The sequence below is a fragment of the Gigantopelta aegis genome, chromosome 10 (genome assembly GCF_016097555.1).
Source record: "Gigantopelta aegis isolate Gae_Host chromosome 10, Gae_host_genome, whole genome shotgun sequence".
Taxonomy (NCBI): domain Eukaryota; kingdom Metazoa; phylum Mollusca; class Gastropoda; order Neomphalida; family Peltospiridae; genus Gigantopelta; species Gigantopelta aegis.
The window spans coordinates 7544857-7565233 of NC_054708.1; the positions used below are offsets into that span (position 1 = coordinate 7544857).

A 20377-nucleotide genomic window follows, 5' to 3' on the forward strand; every position below is an offset into this window, starting at 1 on the left:
AGGACCCACTTGCCTCTGTGAAATATATATAGTGTGTAATGTTCCTCTTCAGCTAACACCATAAGCAGTTTTGCAAACATTTGAAACGTTTGTTAGGTATTGTGGGTTTGGTTGTTTTTTTATATAGTTAGCCATAATTTAGCTAAATACCAAAATATTGATAACTACTGGGTTGTGACAACCATGTAGCCAAAATAATAAAGTATCTTTGAAGACAAATTTGGACACCATTTTGTTTTGCCATTTAGTAATCAACTACAGTGCAATTCTTGGGTTGAAGGATCGAACCTCATCGGTGGACCCATTCTCTGATTGGGGTTTTCTCCGTCTCAGCCACTATGCCAAGACTGGCATATCAAAGGCCATGGTATGTGTTGTCCCATCTGTGGGCAAGTGCATATTAAAGACGCCTTGCTGTTAGTGGAAAAATGTAGCAGGTTTCCTCTGAAGATCATGTATTAGAATTGCCAAATGTTTGACATCCAACAGCCAGTGATTAATAAATAAATGTGCACCAGTGGTGTCGTTAAACAAAACAAAGCAAAGGATCTTTTCTATCCACTTTGTCACAGACAGGACAACATATAGCATAGCCTTTGATATTCCAGTTGTGATGCACTGGCTGAGACTGGGGAAAAAACCATTGTTACATGTATGTGAAGTAGATTAGTTACTATGGTCAAAGATACCGAAGAGTGGCATGCAAGGCTAAGAACATTAATTAATGTGGATGATCTATTCTAAAATATGATTAAATAATATAAATAGAGGATAATAAACAAGTTACTATTTATTATCAAATTTATGTTCCGAGTGAAATAATTTAAAATTTAACATTTCACGAGGGACATAAATTTGATAATAACTGGTACGGAGTTTGTTATTTTATTTATTACCCCAACTATTTGAGGGTTTTTTTAAAGCCTTTATTTTCTATATAGCCTACATCGGCTACACGTCCATGAATATAGAAATGAAGTAAACTACTTTACTGTGCTGGGTATTGCTTTAACTTTGTATTTTATTCACAGTTCACAGATAATTTTCAAAACCCTAAGTTCTATATATTCTGTGAAAAACAAATCTATAATGAACTGCATTAAACTACCATTTTATTACAATTTTAACACTGAAACCAGAAAGATGTAAATGCAAACGCTGTAAACTATGTGACATCATTGTTGTGCTTTGCTAAATCGTGATGACTTCATATTTAGTACTGACATGGTGATTAGTTTGTTGGCGTGAAATCGTCCAATAGTTGTGTATGTTAAACCAATGCATGATAATTTCTCAGTGAGAAATTATGATTTTTATTTTCCACGTTATGAGTGCCTGCTGGGGTAATAAATATTACTTGAGACTGAAGATTTAATATTTTAACATGATATTGCTCTAAAGTGCTACAAATACCAGTTATTTATATTTTATTATTGCTGTGTTGGCATAGCCAGAGGCACCATAGAGGCCATGCTCTCCTCCATTTACACCCAGATTGTTTCCCCACCACCTTTAATACAAACAGCTTTGACAGTGTGACCACACACACACACACACCTCAATATGTGTGCTCCCTCTAATACATATAATTTTGGCTACTCCAATGATGGAGAAAATGTTCTCCAACCCTTATAAAAAAAATATTGTTTGAAATCTTCCCTTTTTTGTGATCAGGCATCTTTGGATCCATTCAAATGATTAAGTTTTTTCTCATTCCAATCAGTGCACACAACTGGCTAGTTTATCAAGATTAACCTTGACTGCATTGTGCTTGCACAAGGTTAATCTTGATGAACTACACAACTGGCCAAAGGCTGTGGTGTGTGCTTAGATCTCCTTTATCTGTGAAACAGTACATACAAAAAGGTCCTTGCTGCATTAGCCTTAGGGAAAATGTAGCGGGTTTCCACTGATGACTTCGTGTCAGAATTACCAAATGTTTGGCATCCAATAGCCGATGATTAATTAACCAATGTGTTCTAGTAGTGTCGTTAAACAAAACAAACCATTTTTAATGTATTTCTGGGATCGATACTTTCGCTTTCTTTTCAGGCAAAAACAAAAATTACGGAATGAGACGAGCGAAGGGGCATAACTCTAAATGTTACACATGCGCAGATCATAGTCTTAAAAAAAGTGACAACAACTGTACACGTTGCGATCATTATTTTTATTTATTTACCCTAAATATACTATGAGTTGACAGAATAATAATCAGCTAATGGGGCAGTTAGTTAGTGCAACCGCTAGTGCTGCCCAGCAGCAGGAATCCGGCGTGCCAGAAAAAAAAGGAGCATGGTGGTGTCGAATGCTTGCTCGTGGGATTGGCGTTATTGGTGGTTCAGGTAGGCCTGACGACTGTAGTTCATCAAGATTAACTTTGGCTACAAATGCAGTGCTTGCACTTGTAGCAAAGTTAATCTTGGTGAACTAGCCTAACTGAAAAATAACCATAATAATTTGGTTTTCTTATAATATATTCATGTACAAATCGTGGATTAATAGGGAGTGCTTTAAAGGAATGCTAAAGCAAGGCTGTTGGACTGGTATGCATATTCAACAATACATAATGCACATTATTGCTTAATATCAACAAGTATAATCGTATAGTTAATTAATAAAACAGTTAAATGTGAAGGCTATTGTATATAATGGGCACAGCCATTTTGTACTATCCCAGTGAATACGCTCTCTGGCGAGCTGGTGGTTACGTAATACGTGTCACGTCAGGAATTGGTTTTCGAACTGAAGAAACAAAACATACCTGATTTTTGCGGATGCATCGCAATGTTCTGTAATAATCCCAGTAACACAGCAACGTGTATATGTGGTTTATTTTTCAAAATAAACTACCATTGTCAAAGTATTGAAATAACTGTATTATGTTTTGTATATAAATTAACCCACATACTGAAATAATAGTTGGAGTGTTTTCTTGGTTAATTAGTGTTTTCTTTCCGTGGCCTGTACCTGTGGTTCTTGATTGGCAGGTGTATATTTAGACGGTCCCTAGACACACTAAAAAGACGTGCGTCTTTTATTAAGATCACATGGTATTGTGTGATAACCTCAAATCGTAATGGACTTTACCAGCCTTCCTGCTTTATTACTGTAAGTAATTCTGTAAAACCCTTGATTAAGTTGACTTTCCCCATCTAAAATCACAAAATTGACCAATTACATAGTCCCAAAGAAAAGAAAATTATCACTTGGTATCGTGAATGGTCGTTTTTGCTCAAACATGTCCTACCAATAGGCCTAATAATATGCATTTTTTCTTTGGATTTTTTAAAAGAAAAAAATACTATAACTCCATTTCGTTATGTTGATGCAAATTGAAATATATTTAGTTAAATAGTTTATTATACTATCAAGTCATGTATGTTGTTTTACAAGTCAGGTTGATGAAAGCGAAGCGTCTTGTCGTAAATTAAAGCAATTGTTTACACTGTGCATATGTAACCATGTGGGTTTTATTGTTTTAATGATTTTATTATGCACAACGCACATGCACCTAAACCTTTGGCTAGGAGCTGTAGGGACATGCATTTACCTGTCTTTACATCTGACCTCTGACCAGGGACAGTGACGATCAACCAATAGACTGGCCAGCTGTGTTTGACCCAGTTGGTGGCTATTCACTGTCACTCACCTGACATTCCTTGACACATCACGAGCTGCACAGGCCACGCACTCATCTGCTTTAATCTTAAACTGGAATAATTGGTGAGTTATATTTCTACTTTTCTAATTCACTTTACTATTTTACTAACATATAAACTGTACTTTATATGTTAGTAAAATAGTAAAGTGAATTAGAAAACATCCCGAAAGATATTTATGTTAAAACATATATGGACCATATACAATGCAACCACCGAAGCAGGACAACAGACAATAATAGCATCATAATTCTGACTCGTTTGATATATTAGTAAGTGACCAGTTATCAGTCGGATTACAAGACGTGAAAAGCAATATCTGATAATAATAGGTAATAATCTGATTTATTATTTATTTATTACAGATCCATAGTCTGCTTGATTTGCTTCTTAAATGGTTTGTAGCAGCTGTCATTTGCAAATTGAAGTGTGAAGGTGACAGCTTAACATGAGTTGTTAATGGGACTTTGTCTCATCCTTAGGTATATAGGACAGAGCTATCCCATGAAAATAAGCTATGTAACAAATTTCTATCCTACATGGGATATCATGCGCACTCGTTTAACATGACATCATTAGTAATTTATGACGTCATATTAATGTGAGATTGTGACATGAGGTCATTAGACACTGTTTTAAATTAATATTTTGTTATTAAAACCTTCATGATAAAAGCTATCTTGTTAATTTGTTGTGTTTAATTTTATTTAACTCGTAAAACAAACATGGCAAATATGATAGCATAGTTTATTTATGACAAAATTATCAAATAAAAAAGTTAGTTGTTCAGCCATCTTTGTCTATTCGTGTAAAATAATGGTTTATTTACCGAATAGATGATACTGATACAAAAAGATTCCATCATATGCGATCATGTGGGATAGAAAAAGTACACCCTCAGTGGTGAAACATTTCGACCATGGGACTCTGCAAGCCTCGTTCCAGGTAGAAATTTCCACCACCTCGTGTATACTCTTTCTATCCCACATGACCGCATATGATGGAGTCTTATAATCCTGACAGTGACAATGAACATTTAGTTGAGTATTGTGTCACGATTAGTTATGCAAGTTTCAGAGATCACTACATAGTTTTAAAACATTGAACAGTTGGTGCTAATACATGTTCAATTGACTTGAAATATCGCGGATCAAGATTTTGAAAACAAAAAGGTTTGCTGCCATTATAACATATTTATAACATGATGATTATAATTATATATTAAATATATTTTCAGTTGCTGTGATAACAGGGATCGTCTCACTGATCACATTTACTCCACTATGTTTGGTATCCGGGATCTTGTTAATGTGAGTATTCTTGAAGCTGTCTTCTCTAGACTATTTATAATATTTCCCTTTTAGACTACTGGATTAATTTTTGAGGAAAAAACAACCCCAGAAAAACATTTTGTGAGGGAGCAAAAGTAGTTTATAAAATAATGTTCACATGTGAAAGGATAAAGTATAATTTTGGGGATTTAAAAAAAACCCACCCAGTTTTTAATATTTTAGAGTAGTGATGTATGTTAAAATTAGATTTTTGGGGGGTGCTAAAACCGGCTTCGTTAGAGAGAAAAAAAGAAACTTGTTTTTGTCATGTAAGTTATTCCTAACGATAAAGTGATGGATCTTTCTTATAGACAGGACAGTACATACCATGGCCACTGATATACCAGTTCAGTTGTGGGGCACTGGTTAGGACCTGAAAGATCTGAGAACGAGCCATCACAGCTCAGGCAGGGTGCTCTACCACTAAGCTACTTCCCACCCTGTGTGCATGCGATATACAGACCAGTTCCATGTTTGTGATCATTACAAACCATTTCTCTTACAGGCTCCTTGGGTTCTTTGTGGTTCTTCTAGAGGCTCCTTGCTGTTGTGCATTTCTTGATTTTATCCAACCAATCACCCGCTTCTCAGAGAGACGTCCATACTATCAGAAGGCATTATTGTATGGAATGTAAGTAAATATTTCACTTTCAATTTTCATTTGATACATAAAAATCAGTTCAATAAGAAAATTTTGTTATTTTTTATAACACATACAGTGTTAACACACATACATGCGATAACATTTTATTTAACCATTCAACAGTCACATAATCCTCTTGGAAAAGTAGGTATCATGTGATACATTTATTAAACATTATTGGGGAGGGAGAGTTACATGTCTAACTTGTGAATGTATATGCTCCATAATCTAAGTTAGGGTAATCACTAGTCTACATTTTATTCACTGGGAGATCTGCTGTCCTAACAAGATCTCAGAACCGAAGCCAGATTTTATACCATGTCAGGTTCATTCTGGTTCTCTCTTGTCAGACCTGTGTCTGTGTGCACTCATTCTGGATATAACCAACCCCTGCAATTAAGAAAATGTCCACAGCATAAAAACATGCAGAGCAAAAAAAATAAAAATCAAATATAGTCCCCCTCCCCTTCCCCCCCCCCCCCCCCCCCCCCAAAAAGTGTCGTGGAGAATTAAACATTCCACAGCATTGCAGGGTTGTTGACTAACTCAATCAGTACTCAGTGGAACTATTTGTCTCATGATATGTTTTTGTGTTTTTCTTGTAGACCAGCCATTCTGCCAGTTGCACTTTGCTTCACGCTGACGTCATTCTTTGGGTGTGGCCTCGTGTTTGCATCAGCCGTCTTCTACATGATGATGAGTGTCGGCAACAAGTAGGTCTAACAGTGCCAAGTATATTACAAGTAGCCATTCATCAGCTTATTCCATTATTTTATTCATCAGAGATTTAATTTTTTACCATTATTTTACCAACTCATACAAATGTGATCACGTTTTATTATATAATGTACATATCCATTCCGTAAAATATATTTATATCAGTTGTACGGAGCAGGTTGGGTGAGCAGTGTTCAACAGAAATTTTTCTAGTTATTTTCAGCTTTTAGGAGTGTGATTTTTATACGCCCATCTTTGACCGATTGTATTATTGTATGGGACTGTCCGTATGTACGTTCGTCCGTCCATAAACGTTTAGTTTTCTGGGCCATATCTTCCTTATCAATTCATAAAGGATCATCAAACCTTGCATGCAAGTACAACTGGGGATGGTGTGGTGTCATGTAACTTAATCCATACCTGTGACGTCACATTGTTGTTCAAGGTGTAGATTATTTTTCAAGAATCAACACCTGTGAAACAATGCAATTTGAACTTTTTATGAGTTTAGGTCAGGGATTCGAACCCACTACTGATAGAACTTGTACATTATAAACAAGTACAATGCTTTAGCCCTCGAGGCCAGGCATCTGCATCATCAAATAAACATGTAAACCTGATACTAATGATAGTAATGTATTCCGGCAGAACACAATTTTTTTGGGGGGAAACCAGAGGTTACACGTTTAGCATGTGCATCATGCTTAATGTCTGCTATCCACTGCTGAAGTTTTGTTGAACGAATTGGTCAGGTTAGATCCGAAAGGTTCCTACCATTTTGGGTTATTAGTTTTGTCAATATTCTTTGCCATTTTAACCAATATTTTCATTAAAAAAATATCAAATAGAAGTTAATTTAGCAGTCACATAATTAAAAAAAAATTAATAATGGATAAGTTGGAGAATGCATTCGGAAGTGTAGATTCATGAATTATTTTTCGCGAATCTACACTTCTTGGTACATTCTCCATTACATAACTATTAACTATGTCACCATGACCTACTTTTCACTCATTATTGCACATTAAAGGAAATCCTTATCTGGGCCATATCTTTATCAATTTATATAGGATCATCAAATTTTTTATGCAAGTACAACTTGGGATGGCGGTGTGTTGCGTATCATAACTAGGTCACAACAACCTACTTTTGACAGACGTATCATGTACCTCATCGGTACTCACGTTTCAGCTTTTTATTATTAGTTTTTTCTTCTTTTTTAAAATAGGCTGAATTTGATAAAAAAAAATGTTGATAAATAATCTATATTTATTTATAGTATAGAATGTTGAGCTTTTCAAATAGTTCAGCTTTTGTCTTTAAGGGGATATAACATCCCTGTACTGTACAGACAGTTGAATCAATAGACAATTGTTTTTCTTTTGATTGTTTCAGAGCTGACCGCGAGACGATGGCTTTGCGGGCTAGAGGACAGGATATGGAGATGAAGTCGGATCTAATTAATAACGAGGAAGCACAGACTGCAAATTGACCCCATTCTGCTTTAGGACAGATTGTCAGTTGGGTCATTGGATATTGTATGTTAGGTGGCTACTTAACTGGTATTACAAGTCTTCACAAGCCAGCAGTACTACTCTGAATTAGGTACGGTAGAAGCAAGTAGTCTTTGGGGGGCTGACTGAGATCGAGGGTGCAAAGCAAAGTTTCTAGGAGAGTTCAGTGGTATGTTCTGTAAAATTTGATTCGGAATTATTGGTGGGGGGCTAGAGCCCCCCAGCCCTCTACCGTGCCTGTGTATATAAACTCCCCGTCTGCTATGGTTCACACTTGTATCAACTAACAATGCATTTTCATTGGATGCCTGTAAGAGGGTAGGATCCAATCATATTGTTTGTTATACATTTGAAATGAGTGTGTGCCAATGTTGGACAAATATAAACATGATTAAAAGAAAACAAATTTGTTATTGAGAGGGATAATCATAGTTTTAATGTCAAATGATCATGGTTTGGTTGGTTAATAATAATATGGAATGTTATTCATTTTTTTAATGTTTTTCCAACAGAGGATGATATCAGGTTATATGGCAGCTGGGTTGTTGCCATGGCTTGTGAAGATGGTATTGTGCATTTAGTCATAGTTCATATTGTTTGTCTGTGAATTCACCTTTGAATGTATCTGGTATTATTTATTTTCCTTTGGATCTGTGGTGTTGTTATAAGCTTAAAGCTTAGGAAATGAGAAAATCTTAATTGTGTTTTCTCTATTTCTGCTCGGTTTCACAATATTTGCTATGAAGATACCATATACTTGAGGCTGAGGTTGATTTGTATTCATAATGATAATTTAAATAATTGTAAGGGTTATCTAACAATATTTTCTTTTCAACCTAGCCTGGCATTTCCACGATTTAAGTCAGAAGTCGGGCTAAATATTCATCAAAAAAGAAAATGTATATCTATAAATGATAATTAAACGGTCTAAATATTTATTGTCTAAATTCTTTATTCACACATATTCTACTTTTTGTTTTGTTAGGAGAACCATTGTTGTTATTGTATGTGGGGAAACCCCTGGTAGATTAGCATATACATGTAAGGTAGCTCGTCATGAATGTTTCAGTTACCAAACGTCATGTATTTTTGTTTATATATGATATGACTATTCCAAAACGTTTTCCTTTATTAACGGAATTCCTTCGTACAGTTTGGTGCATGTATAATTCCTAAAGTCTTGCAATACTGACCATTATGTTGATTAAACTGCTAGTATGTAGAGTTGTTTTTAGTTTCCCTATGCAATTTTTACAATCGAAGTGTTATGTCATAATAGATAGGTATTCTAATGTTAGCGTTGCTTTCTTTTGCATAAAAATCAACATTTTTGTGACAGTAATGCTTTCAGTTATAAGAATTTAGTTATTCCACCTTGGCCAATGTTAATGACTTTACTTCACGACTATACTTGTCAAACTGACAGCTGAGAAATTCTTGCAAAACTGGCAAGTAATTTTTGATATGGAAGCAATTAAAAATATTTTTTTGTTTTACATGTTGATAAATAAATGGATACTGTTAAAGAATTAAAATGACAAAAAGGACACTGACATAGTTTCTTTAAATATATCATTAATTCAATTTTTACTTGACAGTGACAAAAGGTGCAGAAGAAAAATATAGATTATACATTATTTTCTGAGGATGACATCACAATTACAAGTGCTAGATAATATATTTATAGATAAACGAACATCAGTAGTGACTTTCATTAAACATTGACATCAGATACATAACAGACGTGACATACTGCACACACGGTAAACTTTACATAATGTTCACAGGGTTTACACCATACATGTACTTAAATGGAATTCCCCCACCAATATGTTTTTTCTCCCAAAGGTATTGGTCATAATTTATTTTTTAAGTTAACACTTTCTGGTTTGAGTTAGGTTTTTTAATAATTATAACAGGGTTATTTTTAATTTTGAGAGGAAGCTGTAAATATCAATTTATGTCATACATGAAGTAAATATTTCATGCACCTATAAACTGTGTTTATATACTAAACATAGTTCACGTGGTTGTTTCTTTCCCTTAGCTGCCAAAATTTGAAATATTTAAATTATGGAATCTGTTGTTGTATGTTGTACGTGTACTTCATGGTTAAAACAAACATTTGGCATTTGGGGCAGATTGTATTTATACATAGGTTTTTAATAGCAGCCACATTTCAAATTAACCTACTGGATGTATCTCCATGTAATTTATATTGAGTCTACTTCAACCAATGATTTCCCTGGATAACAAAAAGTATTAATATTCACACAGGCCTACGTTAAAAAAATTCTGGTTTGTTGGATTATCTCCCTTTATTAGTTACTCGTACTTGTATTGTTAGATAATTTTATAATTTTTTTATTCACTTGAAAGATTTCAAATGTGTCAGTTAAAAACTGTTATTATTAATATTTATTTATTAACTTTGGATGCAATGTCTTGTTTGCTTTCTGCTGAATACAAAGTTAATTTGAACATTTGACACTATTATGTTTTTATCTTAAACAGCGATTTGTTTTAGCTGCTATTATTATTATTAAGGCCATGTTATCAATAATCAGCATTGAGTGAAAGATTTTAGTGTGGATTATGTTTTAGTTTATTCAGTTACTGTTAATAATGATTTCTCCCATCGTTGACATAAAGCTTATATTTACATGTTTTTATATGATTATCTATAAACTTTGCAGATGTGCAAGTTTTTATTATACCTGTTATGCAAGATATTTAATTGTTATAATTACTTTATGATTTTTTTTGTATATTTAATTGGATCATAGGATTTGTTTATTATTATAAGCTTCATTTGAAACAGGAAGTTTTCATTGGATCACTATTTTCAATGAAATTGATTTTTCTTCACCACAGAACTTGTATAACTGAATTTAGAAACAGTGGAACTTGTAGCATTTCTGTTTTATATTATTCAAATTTAGGCACATTTTATGAATAATTTATAATAAAAAGTTAATATATATACATTTTAAAACCACACATTATATAAAAAATAAACGTGTAGAATAAAAATGTTAAAGGGTTGTTTTTCTTAGTTCGTTAATGTTGTAATTATATTTTAAAGTCCATTAACATCACACCAACTTACATTTTAGTCTGGTAAAATGTTTGATTCCATGATTGGACATCATTTTGGTGCATTTGATTTTATTTGTAATTTTACCAGTCATTTTGTACATTTAATACCATCATTTATTGACTTATTTTAATTTTGATTAAATCTAATGTGTTAGTTATTATATAAATCGTTTGTATGGATGTTAGATCTCTAAACTTTATTACCAGTATATGAACTTTATTAAGACATTTATGATGCAGGATAACTTCTGAATTATGTTAATTAAATGATTTGTTATGTTTTGAAAGGTAACTTTTCATACTGTTTATCAGAGTCTTGTTGTATCTGGGACTTCAGTATGGTGAATAAGAAATTATATATTTATTTACTTCAGTTTTCAGTTTATCCATATTTTATGGAATTAACCACATCCGGTATTCAAAGTGACATTGGATGAACAAACCATTCTGGTTTGAACCGAATAATACAATTCAAAAGCTGCTTTTAACAGTATATACATAATTTACATCATATATTATTGATACTGAAGAGATACAATTGATGACTGAGAATTACAAACATTGACCGTAGAAAAAGAGATGTGTTCAAAACAGTTATTAAAAAAAATTCTATTTATGTTTTAGCATGGATTCCTTTTTTCTTTTCTTTTTTAGACCTTTTATCTCTTTTAATAATTGTACCAAGAAAGGTAGTTTTCAGGTTATCTCCTTTGTTTTAAAGTTTGTAACAAAACCCAACATTACCCGTATATCTGTCTGTCTGTGTAACTTTTTAAACCAACACCTTTAATGAAGTTGACTTGGTATGTAGGTCTTTATCTTGCATAACTGTGTTTGGTAATGGTTGTAAATTGGGTTCATTAATCAAATAAAATAATCTGTCTTCTCTTTTTTCTGAAGTGAAAAGATGCTCACAAAACTAATTTGTATTTTTACTGTGTAAGAAATATTAAACTGAGTTATTTATATCTGTGCATGTTTTAACATGTAATTACCTGTATGTTCATCATATTTACATGTTGAACGATGGCAGAGTTTCATATATAAGAATGAAATGTGTTATATTTATGCATTGAATGTCTATACTGGTTATATCATATCAGGGAATTACACTACTTGTACACATTGTGTGGTCATAAGTGACAATCGGTCACAGGAATTTCTGTAAATTCATGTATTTACACCAAACAAATTGGTTAAATTTTTAACATAACCACAACAAATATTTAACATAACCAGAAATCATTACAAAACCAGCTTAGCCAAGATGTTTTATGTACACTCATATTGCCTAAAAATGTTTGAGCACAGATCATCTGTATTTAAATTGACATAACTTTACTCTGCTTTACCTAACTACCCAACACCCCACCCTCATTATCCGCCAACACATTGGGTGACACATTCCTATACGAAAGCACAGTAAAACAACCCGATATACAATATCATGAGGTACATGCCAGTTTTGTCTCAAATGATGGTTGTTCAACAATTTCGTAATCAAAAATCAAGATTGCTACTTTTTTATTTATTTATATATATTTTTTAATCTTTTAAAATAGTATGTAAAGTTAAGTCCCCGCCACCTTCCAAAATTACTTCATTAACTCTTACAAATAAATAATAGAAATTGTTTTGAAAATGTTGCGTAACTGTAAACAAATGCCCCATCCTCAAATTTTATAACATACCCTATTTTAGCCTCTCTTTGGGCATTTGTTCATCAGTACTTGCAAGCATATTAATCAGAATAAAGAGGGCTGTAATAATAGTGTAGCATATTTTTTTGTTACTCTGTAACACAACTAGGGTATTTTGGGGCTGATACTGAGCTTTAGTGCACTTACCGGAGTGGAAATAATAAAACTCTTAATAACGCCAAACTCGCTACAATGCCAAAATCAGTCTTAAAGTGGGCGATATAACGAGGTTTGACTGTACATCCAATCAAAGGAGTTTCATTGACGATAGCAAGAAGTTTGTTCCTTGAGTTACCATGGTTGCAATCACACATGATTATTGCAATCACACATTGTTAAACAGTTTAATGAGTAAAAATGGATGAATTAATTTTTTTTTTTTAAATGGATCAGTAAAAACTGTGTTAATAAGCAACATGCTAAAGTATTTTGTGTTTATGGTAGCATAGCTCCCAAGGTGATTGAAGTATTCTGTAGGAGTACAGCTTAAAAAGTGAGCACATACAGTATTCCTAACTGGTCAGGTCAGGTCAGAGTGTTTAACATGCACATTTAGAACAAGCTGTTGTAGCGCACGCCTGTCCTGGGCACAGGTGTCGACCTCGGCCAGCTCCTCCGTCCAGGGCCCATGCTTATAAAACCTTTAGAGTCCAGACTCGATCTCTAATGACGTCACATGCATGCAGTTTGTATGACTTTGCCATGACGTTACTGTTTTAGACTTATTAGTCTCGAGTCTAAGACTCTAAAAGTTTTATAAGCACCAGTCCTGGACTAAATTCCTAACTACACTAACATGCATTATATACTAGGCAGTCTTCCTGAGAAACGCACAGACAATCAAGACATCACAGTCCCCGGTATATCTGTCATGTGTTAAATAGAGTTTGGGAGGAGGGTACACACCCCAAACACTCATCCCTAGATCTACCCGGAGCTCTTAAGTGCTTGTATGCTATCAGTGTCGGGTTTTTAAAAAAAAAAATTAAAAAAATAATCATGTTTTTTTTATTATTTCTACACGGTCATGATACAAGACACATTAACTAAATGTATCCACTCTTTGATTGTAAAATGACATTTTCAAACATTAAGTGCATAATTGTCATGCCCCACTGTTTAACTGTAACAGATTCCATAGTTATTGGTTACAGTGTTTGTGTATATAGCTGTTGTATAATTTATTTATGTGCAATACTGTGACATTGTGTACAGATGTTTATTTACATATAGCCATTCAATTTTTATTTGGAATAAATTCAAGTTGTGGGTGTCATTTCATTTTTAGATGCCTATGTTAATAAAAATGATGTAGACCAATACACCAATTCTTTGTTAATGGTTTGTCTTTTGTCAGTTTATAAATAGTGAAACCTCTGAAAACCGGACCCTCTGTAAACTGGAATTCCCTCAAAAGTGGGTGTTTATTGCGGCCCCCTTTTAAATATCTGTACAGAAGAGAACCTCTCTAAACTGGATACTTCTTAAAACCAGACATTTTACATGTTCTGAGGGTGTTTGGTTTAGAGGAGTTTCACTGGATATTAACGTGTGAAGATCTTTGTGCAGGTTGAGTTGCCTGACCATTCTTGGGATTGGCAGTCACCATGGCGACCTGGGGAACGTCATAGCCCAATGGTTAAACGCTCACCTGATGCATATCTATCTGATCAAATTCCATCAGTAGGCAGGCTACATGTATTTCTGGTTCCAGCCAGTGCTCCGCAACTGGTGTAACAAAGGTTGTGGTATGCACTCTCCTGTCTGTGAGATGATGCATATAACAGATTCCTCGTTTTTAATCAAAAGGTGTAGCTCATGAGTGGGTGTAGCAGGTTTTTTCATCTAAATATCTCTGACACCATACAAGTACTTTAAATGTGTTCAGTGCATCTTTAAAGACCCAATGGGAAGAAAGTTTCATTCAGGGATGTGGCAATCTTATAGATGAAGCATCTAATGGCAGTTCATGAGAGCATGGCACCACGACCTAGTTAAAACGTCCATTAGACTTCAATTTGAATGTGTTCATGATTTTTTCATTCAGATCTGCATGTTTTCTCATAGTCTGCTGTTAATGTTTGACAGTAATGATGTGATCAGACCTCCAATACTCTACAGTAACTCAATATTTGTCTTAAGATCAATACTGTAGTGTTTTCTCTTTGAAATGTTTCAAACACATAATAATGGTCTATAACTGGTTTCTTGAATGCTGCAGTCAGCAATGTAAATACTCAAGCTAAATACACACAAGTCCACTGAATATGTTTTATGACAATAATGATCTTTCGATTTATGAATGTTTACCCATATCGAGGGGTTAGTGCTAGAACCCATTACATGATGAATTATACAAAAATTAGTTAATCACCTTGTCAGAATCATGGGAAGGTGTACTATCATTTCACAATGTCTCATTCAAACCAATCATTTATTTATGCTTTTATAGAACAGAACCCAAACCAATTATCTTTTATGTCCATTTCCACAAAAGGGCAAAACCATGTTTTCAGCACTACCTTATTCTGTCTCTCTAGAATTTTGTAGTATTACCCATAGCTGACAGACATAACACGTTAGCTCACAACACTGAATTGTTGTGGGCTGTAAACTCTGAGGAAATTGAATCCTAGGTGCCATACCTCATGACACGCTAATGACACATGCTAGCTCTAAGTGTTTACATCCAGCAATGGTGTTTTATGTAAACTATCTCTGGCTGGATGTTTTGGCTTACAAAGAAATAACAATGCTGGCAGAAGTAGCTAGAAGTGATTGTTTACGCATGACAATGACCAGTCCGTTGGTGGTAATCTGAGATGGACTGCCCATGGGTTGGAAGTGTGTAGTGGATAGACATCTGGAATGTGTGTGTGTTGTCAACTAGTTGCTGAATAAATGCTGGTTATGTAAATAGTTTAATCAGAAGTGATTGCAGAGTTCATTTAGTTCTACAGAAGAAACACGCAGTTGAGAAAATATTAACTGAACAGAGACATAGAGAAACTAGTTAAACAGGAAGGTTGTTTTCCTTATTTTAGTCTGAATAATTACTATGTGTATTTCAGAAAAAAATATTATAATTAAATTAATTTGCCGGGGGCAGGACGTAGCCCAGTAGTAAAGTGCTGGCCTGGTGTACGGAATCATTGGACTATTTCTCGTTCCAGCCAGTGCTTCACAACTGGTGTTACAGACCATGATATGTACTATCCTGTCTGTGGGATGATGCATATATTAAAGATCCCTTGGTGCTAATAACAAAATAGTTGCCCATAGTTTCCTCTCTAAAATATATTTGTGGTCATTAACTACATGTCCGACACCACATACATGTACATGTGTAGTTGTGTTGAGTGTGTCATTAAATATAAAATTCCTTTCTTTGTCTGTTTGTTTCTTTCTTTCTTTTAAACATGGTTCCCATATGCAACAACCTTAGTTAAAAATTATGGTCGAGCTGTCTGTATTTTGTAGATAATTTGAATATTATATAAAAAAAAAAATTTAAGTTGCAATTTAAAATGAAAATGCCTGGGAATTGTTTATTGTGAAAAGGATGCCGGCCCAAAGATGATAAATGTTTTATGACCATACGCAATAAAATATTTTAATTTACTTAGCATAGAGGGAAATTAGTTTATATTATTTCAAAGGCATCATCACATGGTTGTAACTTTTCTAGTCATTGTATATTTTATAGACATTATATAATATTTGACATATAGTTGAACATGAATTAGTAGATAAAGGTCAAGTATTTTTTCTTTAAATCGGAGTCCGTTCATGGTAGTTCATATTATAACTAATTGGTTAGAAGAAGCAACCCCTTTATATAAATGGCATAAAATAAATATGCATACTAATAATAAATGGTGTTCATTGTAGTAGTTGAAATGTATGCACATTCATATTTTCTGGGCTAAAATATCTAGATATTACTACATTAACTGGAATAATTGTAACATTTCAGATGTTCCAATGATGAGAGATCTCTGGTCATTATAACAAAGTGGTTACTGCTATTTAAATAAAATGTGTGTGTACATGTATATTATTCTACAAGCGCATTAGACAAACATTATACTTAATCACGCACCACCTCAATGCTGATGACGAATGCATTAAACTGTATTTGGATATTTTTTACACCTGGTCTTATTGTACTTAATGGCATTCACTGTTATCATTATTATAACATCAATTTATTAAATATTTTAATCAACAGTCTTTATTCAATTAACAAATTGTTTTCAAAACATGGACAATCAAAACATGAATCTATACCTGAAAATGTCTTATTTTGAATCTACATTTACCGCAATGTATTTGAAATTTATATATGATAAGACTAGTAGAGTAGTTCATTCCTGTACACACATGCAGTATACCACCCATGTCAGCATAGTTTAGTGGTACAGGTAAGATGCGATGGGATATATGATTGATTGCCCTTAGTTTATGATAAAGATTATGATAACTATGGTTTAAACAACTTCCAGATCAGGTTGCCGGGGTCTGGATTAAAAATTAACGTTGCGGAAAGACACTGGCTTAAAATGTGATAATAATCCAGCTTAGATTTTAAGATGTCACTTGCCGGATTCGTTTCAAGTTGTGCTGTGTCATAGCCAGCTTTGTTTTGTAGATCCACATAGTCACGATCATGGCGGGACATATACACCTTCCCACCTACGCCAAATTGAATACTTAGGGGAACAAAAATAACAGTTAAAAGTTGATACACAACTATCCACAAGCACCAAACGCCTAGAGTTTGAGGATTTAAAAAAAACAATGCACTGAACATGGAATATGTGATTTTAATAATTCATTAACCATAGTAAAACACCTACCAGCCCTTCTCCTGTGTGTACTGTACACTGGTGCTAATAATACTACAAGTAGAACATAAAACCAGAATCCAACATGACCAAAACACTTTTATAATCACTTTAATAATTAGCACGCAATTTGTGAAATATTTGTGCACATACCATGTTAAAACTATTCCAGTAAATTAATTCCATTTAATGTACAATTGCAATGCATCTACAGTTCACCTGAGATTGACATTTGTTTAAGACAAAATTTAAAAATACAAACTTTACTTTCTACAAAATTGGGGGTTTCTAATTAACACATTTATTTTATCTCAAATGCCACGAGACAAAATATGTGCTGGTAAAATAAAATGCAAGGTGCCACACGTTATATGTGTTGCCTGAGTAAATCGATACATTGTTTTTATCAGATAAATGTTTTATTACAAAATGTTTACATTATCAACAATGAAATCTAATTTTGTGAATTTGACTGTTGACCATCTGCGTTTCGCCTACAGTGTATTACTAAGAATAACACATGTTTGAGTACCAGTGTCAATAAAATGGCGAGTTTTATTAGGAATCGTTTTTGTCTGTTCAAGTATAGGCTAGAAGGCATTAAAAATATCATGTGCTGGTGTGCCATTAAATATATGTTTCCCATCCATGCCAATATCCAACTAGTCAATAAACCCTAACGGGGCATATACATATATATATATATATGTATATATATTAGGGTAGCCAGGATTATTTATTGGGGGTGGAGTGGAGATAGAGGGCACTGCTTTTACACGTTATGGGGTGACACGCATTATAAAGTTGGTATTGTGAAAAAAGAGGTATATTCGAGAAGGCAACGTCCTCTTGTGCCCAATCCCTGGCTACCCGGATACGCCAGTGCATATATGTGCAATTTAAAGTATATCCATCAATAGATTTTAGTTTCAACACGGGTACCTTTAGTAGTATTACTTGCATATTTAACTCAACAAAATGAATTAAGGGACAGTAGAATTGTGGTAATTATTTGCTAATGTCATATTATTTTAGTAAGTTTTTATCACATATAACTTCTAAACATTGTTTCAGTAACATCTGACCTATGTTACATGCAAACATCTTACACACGATGAGATTTTTGTGCATTTTTGTAAAACCTACGAAAATGCGCATTCTGTTAGGAATTATTACACATTGATTGTAAATATATTTGTCATTTTATTCTCTCTAAATTGCTGTTTAAATCATTAAGTTGAAGAACATTTGTTTTAGAACATGTAAAAACGCAGACACTTTAGAACGAATGAAAACTTTTAAGGAAAAATGCCGAATATAGTTACTGACCCTGTATTCCTTTTGTTTTGTTAAATTACTGTGTATTAAAAATCATTAAACGTATTAACTTATTTTAACGGTTGATTATTAATTCAGTCAGTAGCTCAACACTACAGATGGAGCAGTTTACTCTGATAGCTTACATTTCGTATTTAATTAGTGTAATAAATATATATGTTATAACTGGTATGATAGCTTACATTTAATGTAATAATTAGTATAACAAATGTATCTATTATAACTGGTTTTAAGGCTTTGTTTTGTTTGACAAATTGTTTTTCTAAAGTTATTAAGAGCTTCTAGCAACCTGCTACAATACCAGGGAGCTCAATTCACCATCTCAGTGTAGGAAAAGGTTACTGTGCACACAGCTGGAAACACCCACGACCATTTCCAGTGTCTGCCATCCAAAGATAATTTGTTATTGTTTACAATTACTTCCTGCCGCCAGTACATTTTCAAAGTATTAACAACACAGACCCAATTAGGTGTCTCAGAGCTACTACGAAATTAAACATTTACTGTATGCCACGTGGACACTGCAAGATAACATTATTCTTGACTTAAGATTTCACACAATTTGTCACATATGCTGGACTGTAAGAAAAACTGTTTATAAAATAGCTTGCTCTGGCATGCTGGTTGGAGCTGTTTGTTCCAGGAGCCAGAATAAATTAAATAGTTCTTCATCAAATTACATCATGATTTATTATTATTAGCAGACAAAACTTTTAAGGTTTATACTAAAACAAATAACTGCTAGCATCTAAAAGCTAAATATTTAGCAAAAATTAAGTTTCCGATTTTTCAGTGCAGTTTTCTCAAATTGAAGTGGAAAGAAGATAAGTGGTTCTGGCACTAACCCCTCGATATGTCTAGTGGTGTGTGCTGCAATAAACACTTACGTTTGTGACAAGAATTGTAAGGAGTAATAATGATCTGTCCGATACAAGAATGTATCATGGTATTCCTTGAAATTCTGTCTAATTGGACAGAAGACATTCAGCTACTTCTTTCAACATCCTATATGCGTGCAAGAAAGTGGCATAAAGCTTTGTATCCTATGTGAAGCAGTTTATAAATCTTCATCAAAATAAGATCTTTTACTACTATTGTGAAATGCTCCATGCTGCATGTAGATCTTCATAGACTGGTGACAAATCTTTGATGATAGGTTTGATACATAGATAATGGCAGAGATCAAAGTGGGTTACAAAAACAAAATTATTTTTACTAGTTAATTGGGTACTGAGATTGGCCCACGGGTTTGGATTGCACAATAGTATAAAATGGCAGCCTCCATTCAGAATGTATGTATACATGTAGCATCAGTTGAAACCACATTTTGTAAATTTTGGAACATCAAAGGCATTGTAGGTACAGTCCTGTCTATAGGAAACGCCATATAAAAGATGCTACTGTATAAGTAAGAGTAGCCAATGTGGTTGTTTTTTCATTTTTTGGTCTTCTCTACTTCACCAAAGATGGCCATGCATTTTTGATGCAGCCACAACTGGTGTAACGAAGGCCGTGGTATGTACTAT

General features: G+C 33.8%; 1 protein-coding gene across 1 annotated transcript; it reads left to right on the forward strand.

Moving 5' to 3' along the window:
• Positions 1-2135: 2135 nt before the first annotated feature.
• On the forward strand, positions 2136-13988 carry LOC121382940 (calcium channel flower-like). Its single transcript, XM_041512626.1, has 5 exons — positions 2136-2345; positions 4900-4972; positions 5499-5624; positions 6242-6349; positions 7749-13988. The coding sequence occupies exons 1-5, from the start codon at positions 2222-2224 to the stop codon at positions 7843-7845; spliced, it is 528 nt and encodes a 175-aa protein (XP_041368560.1). The 5' UTR covers positions 2136-2221; the 3' UTR covers positions 7846-13988.
• Positions 13989-20377: the final 6389 nt, after the last annotated feature.